Here is a 6,000-nt window from a genome sequence, read left to right as displayed (position 1 = left end):
ACAGCATACGTTTCAGGCACTAAAGTGAGAGTACACTTCTCTTTAATGAAACAGCCGAGATAAGTCCCTTACAACCAAATCTGTTAGTATGATATATATAAACCCTGACTAGTACTATGAGAGCACGTTAAATCTTACCTGAGAAAAAAAGACAATAGTATATTGGTAAAAATATCTAATGAACTCCTCCGCCCTTGAAGTTGTTTGTTCAGACACCTCCAATTTAGGTGGTCTCAAATAAAATATCTAAATTCAAAGCTAAATAATATCCATAGATATCCACCAGATTGGGGAAGAGAGCATCCAAAATGGAAAGGATTATCTCCATCCTTGTCATGCCATGTCAAAAGAAATACATTTGGAAAGTAGTAGATATCTTCAGCTCAAGTTCCTTCTTGGATGTGGTGCCCCGATGGACTGAAATATCTCGCTGCTTTTATACACGATTTGTGGAAAATAATTAAACTGTCAAAACAGATCAAACACGCAACATAAAGCTTGGCCTGGTGGGGACTGAGCAGAGGGGTACACAATGATCACTTTCAATAGCCCACACATGCAATATTTCCTTACCAAATACAGAGCAGTACTACCCCGATTCACCCCATTCAGTTCACACAATGGTTTACTGTGAGAGGGATAGTGGACATAACATTGGCATTTTTTTCTAAAGCTCAGAACCCAAGCACCATTACATTATGAAAGCCATACTTTAAATGTAAAGTTAACGAATTAATGGGTTTTAAACTAAGACCGAATAACAGCAGGTGAAACCCGACTAAGCTGACACCTAAAGGAATGTCTACATTGAAACATGACTGCCACCTTGTGGTTGTTGTAATAGCATCCTTGACAGTGATGGGAGTATGGTACCACTCAGTATCATAGGATAATTTTGCCCACAACTTGCTCCAATAGCAAGGGTGATGGATGCAAAAATATTACATTATCGAGCTGTATGTTTACAGATGAGGGCATTTTGTTTAGAAATACTAGTCTAAGTTGTCAAGACAAAAAAACATCTGAAAATGTGATTGTCTGCTGTTCCCTGCTACCAAACAAACATGCCCTACTAACTTAATGTTTCCACCACACTGGTCTTTCAATAATGGCAATCTCAAATGCCCACTTAGGCTTTTGTCAAACATTTGTCATTCATTTTCTCAGTCACCATCATTGGATTCATGATGCAAACGTATTCCCCCTCAAAATGCAGACTTTGCATCGAGATTTACAAAATAAACAAGTATTTATTGCATCAATACAGCATTGCGTCACATACTAATTTACCTTCCTCAAAACAAAATCAAAATAACCTTTAAGCAAAGGGAAATGTCTATATGCCTGTAAAAAAACACAAGACAAACAATGAATCAAACTTTACCTACCAAATGTCAAAGTAGGAGATATGATACAGTAGTTTACAACTGCAATGAGAATGGGATTGCAAGAAATTATTTCATGTTTAACTGAGCAGGCATCCTGTAGTCCCATGTGGTCACTCAATTAGAACGGTCTGTTCAAGCGAACAAAAAGTACACACAAGATAATCTCAGCATATTATCTGCAACCTAATCCTGACCATTCAAATACAAAGAGGCTGGTCACAATATAGTATTGTAGAATCAGTCGGTGCAAACTTCTTTTCATATTTAAATGACAAACGTATGTTTTAAAACAATGCAAGCCATAGTAGAGACGACGTTTAAATCACAACAGTTACACACTAGATTTTTCCAAATGTACTTGGCCGTAGACAATGCATGGCTCCCACAGAATGAGGAAAATAAAGTTATGTCCAGCTACAGTTAAGACCGCATATACTTAACACCAAAATAATGGGGGTGTCATCTACCTTATGCCCTGTTGACATTTTACGGGGATCACTGCTAGTGTATGATATTCCCGGTTCAACGTACACAGCGAGATATACTACAACACCCTGTAGCTTGGCTCAAGTATGAAAGTCCATTTCACTCACTCGTTAATTCTGCCTACAGCCAGACATTCTCAGATACCATAGGAGTTGCCTGTCCATCTGAGTCCACTAGCCAGTGACATGGTTCAGAGGGGTTTAGGCAGGGCAGAAACCTCATCGAAACACTCATCATAGGCCTCCTTATAGTCCTCATGAGATTTGATCATGATGACGCAGGTGGGCCGCTTTGAGCCAGCAGACGAACCAAGGTCCTGAGGAGACAAATAGCAGGGTTAGAAGGCAATCATTCACATCGCCATACGTTTAGTCGTATTAGACATGAAACCCCCGAACAAATGGGACGGTATGTGATTTACTGCTGGAAAATTAACACGTAAGCAATTCATAGTAAGCTATAGGTATCTGTCAATATAAAGGAAACACTTGAGTAAATGAGGGATACAAAGTATTTAGAAAGCAGGTGCGTCCACACAGGTGTAGTTCCTGAGTTAAGGAAGCAATTAACATCCACATAATACTTAAGGTCATGTATAAAAATGCCCAGGTGTCCATTGTTTTGGCATCCATGGCTAGAAGAGATCCGACCTTGAAAGAGGGGTCTCAAAGGAGCATAGGGGGTTTAAAGTAGAGGTCGACGGATTATGATTTTAACGCCGATACCGATTATTGGAGGACAAAAAGAAAGATATATTTGTAATGACGAAAATTACAACAATACTGAATGAACAATGAAAACATATTTTAACTTAATATAATACATAAATCAAATCTATTTAGTCTCAAGTAAATAATGAAACATGCTCAATTGGTTTAAATAATGCAAAAACACAGTGTTGAAGTAAAAGTGCAATATGTGCCATGTAAAAAAGCTAACGTTTGGCTTCCTTGCTCAGAACATATGAAAGCTGATGGTTCAATATTCCCAGTTCTTCAATATTCCCAGTTAAGAAGTTTTAGGTTGTAGTTATTATAGGAATCATGACGCGTCGACTATTTCTCTCTATACCATTTGTATTTCATATACCTTTGACTATTGGATGTTCTTATAGGCACTTTAGTATTGCCAGCCTAATCTCAGGAGTTGATAGGCTTGAAGTCATAAACAGCACTGTGAGTCAAGCATTGCTAAGAGCTAAGCATTGCTAAGAGCTAAGCATTGCTAAGAGCTAAGCATTGCTAAGAGCTAAGCATTGCTAAGAGCTAAGCATTGCTAAGAGCTAAGCATTGCTAAGAGCTAAGCATTGCTAAGAGCTAAGCATTGCTAAGAGCTAAGCATTGCTAAGAGCTAAGCATTGCTAAGAGCTGCTGGCAAACACAGTAAAGTCTGAATGAATGCTTACGAGCCTGCTCTGCTGCCTACCACCACTCAATCAAATATCAAATCATAGACTTAATAATATAATAAACACGAGCCTTTGGTCATTAATATGGTCAAATCCGGAGACATTCATTTTGAAAATAAAACTATTATTCTTTCAGTGAAATATGGTACCGTTCCGTATTTTATCGAACGGGTGGCAAACCTAATTCTAAATATTGCTATTACATTACACAACCCTCAATGTTATAATTATGTAAAATTCTGACAAATTAGTTCGCAACGAGCCAGACAGCCCGAACTGTTGCATATACCCTAACTCTGCGTGCAATGAACACAAAAGTTGTAACACAATTTTAACTAAATATGCAGGTTTAAAAAATATATACTTCTGTCTATTGATTTTAAGAAAGGCGTTGATGTTTATGGTTAGGTACATTCGTGCAACGATTGTGCTTTTTTCGCAAATGCGCTTTTGTTAAAACGAAGTAGGCTGTCATTCGATTATAAATTAACAGGCACCGCATTGATTATTTGCAACGCAGGACAAGCTAGTTAACCTAGTAATATCATCAATATAATGCTAGCTAGCAACTTACCTTGGCTCCATGCTGCACTCGTGTAACAGGTGAAGCCTGCCACGCAGCCTCCTCGTGGAATGTAACGTAGACGGCCATAATCAGCATCCAAAAATGCTGATTACCGATTGTTATGAAAATTGAATTTAATCGGCTGGGCCGATTTTCAAGCTAACACTTATGGGAGATTTTGGATCAGCACCTGAGACAGCATTTTCCACCACCACCAAGAAAACACCAAATAATGGCGTTGCATCTCCAATAGTTTTAGACACTTGCAGAATCTAAAGATACACCGATGCGGTTCTGACAGCTTGTGGTGGCCCAACACCCTATTAAGACACTATGCTGGTGTTTCCTTTATTTCGGCAATTACCTGTATATGGTTTACATTTCCCTCCAAGATGTATAGGTAAAATGGTTACTCACCACTTTTGAGGGAATGTAGGCATATGGCAAACTCCTGTCCTCACACATGACTGGTAGATGGCAGTAAACATCGATTGGAAGAGTATCCCCAGCCAACACCACAATGCTGCAAAAGTAGTTTGAATATATCAGTTATCTGGCTGATACACCTGAACAGGGGATAATGCACCACGCAGCTAACATTAGCACACTGAGAACAAAACTTACCCAGTTTCTCCTTTGTTGATGAACTTCTGGACTTCTTTCACTCCTCTGCGAATTTGTTTGAGCTTGGATGCTGAAAAGGGACAGAAGAGCGTTGGAAATAAGAAACCTGCTAGTCTTGTTGGTTGACAGTGTGTGGCAACAAACATTTGTTGCCGAATCGCTAGCTAGGACACGTGCTAACGTAGCATGCTAGATAACTTTCACTATTTACCAAGCTACACCACTTAGCTAGTTAACTTTCCTGACTGTATATCGATAGCAAATCCATGTAATATCTTAGCATGTATCTGGCAGTAGGTACATGAAGCTAATAAGACTGGTTAAATTACCCTTTTTTACACATTTGTAAAGTTTCTTGCTTAGCTTCTTGGTGGCCAGTGGATTCGCGATTGGGTTAATGTTTGCGATCAACTCTAGATACGATTTCTCTGTCACTCCGGTCTCCGTCGCTCCAGCATCCTCCTTGATGGCCTTTTCCTTCTTTACCTTGGTCATGTTTTCGATTAAACAAATAATATTAAACAAAACGTTTGCTTGCTGTTTGCAGCGTGCTTTGCAAGGGGAAAAAATGCTACACACGTGCTGCCTAAAAAGGTTTCCGGTAGTTGCGACGTGTTTCCGACACGCATGTATTTTGGGGGGGCGGACTACACCCAAAAAGTTGTATTGCCGCCACTTACTGTGCGAGAGGAAAACAAAAATATCCCACAAAACGGGAACATTGTGTAGGTGGGGAAAAGATCTATTCAGACGACCAACAACAATAAAAACATCCTATTTATTTAGTTAAAAACAAAAAAGCCAAGGGGAGGGTGGGATATCTTCCAATGCCAGTACCCCATGTAGGTTCTCTTTCAATTATTTGTTTCGGTGTTTCACTTATGGGATATGTTTTTATCGTATTAGTCAGAAGCCTTTATTACACTACGCCAGCCATAATTGTCTGGACGTCGAGACGTGTGGAAGGGTGTCCCTCCTACCCTATAAAAGGTTTGATGCAGCGTCTCTGAGTCATTCAAACACGTCTTCTCGCTTTTCATCAGAAAGCTTACCTTAACACAACTGCATTTTCCAGGAGTAGCTAAACTGTCCAAAGGTGTTAGCTTACAACTCGCTCGCTGTGGGCTATTCTCGGGACTGTGTGGATGTGGACATTTTCCTTCGCCTTAGAGGAAAATGATTTGAGGAAGGCAAGGAGTACAGCTGTAACACATTCACAACCAAGTTAGCTGTATCCAAACAGTGACTATTCGTTATGAAGCTAGCCACCACACTAGCTATCTTTTGTGGGTTTTACTTCGACGAGACGTTTTTACTAGCTACACCAAGCTATCTTTTCTAATCTGTATTTTCGGAAACGGTAATCAATAGCTGTCTGACTTTAAAAAAACATAGCATCCCAATCACTAGCTGTCTGACAGCTAAAAACATAGCATCCCAGCTATGGCGACAAAAGCATTCCCACCCCAAATGAGGAGAAGCTCTCAGAACGAATATGCTCATTGGAAAACAAGATATCGGCCAAGGAC

The 6,000-nt window shown here is 39.6% G+C and overlaps 1 protein-coding gene across 1 annotated transcript; it reads right to left on the bottom strand.

Moving 5' to 3' along the window:
* Window positions 1-1,230: 1,230 nt before the first annotated feature.
* Window positions 1,231-5,131, bottom strand: LOC109893003 (H/ACA ribonucleoprotein complex subunit 2-like protein). The gene is made up of 4 exons (XM_020485969.2): window positions 4,801-5,131; window positions 4,472-4,541; window positions 4,265-4,370; window positions 1,231-2,190 (listed from the first exon to the last, which is right to left on the bottom strand). Exons 1-4 carry the CDS (start codon window positions 4,964-4,966, stop codon window positions 2,065-2,067), a joined length of 468 nt encoding a protein of 155 aa, XP_020341558.1. The 5' UTR covers window positions 4,967-5,131; the 3' UTR covers window positions 1,231-2,064.
* Between the last annotated feature and the right edge of the window lie 869 nt (window positions 5,132-6,000).

This window comes from Oncorhynchus kisutch, linkage group LG6 (assembly GCF_002021735.2).
Source record: "Oncorhynchus kisutch isolate 150728-3 linkage group LG6, Okis_V2, whole genome shotgun sequence".
Taxonomy (NCBI): domain Eukaryota; kingdom Metazoa; phylum Chordata; class Actinopteri; order Salmoniformes; family Salmonidae; genus Oncorhynchus; species Oncorhynchus kisutch.
This window is presented reverse-complemented; position numbering and strand designations above follow the sequence as displayed.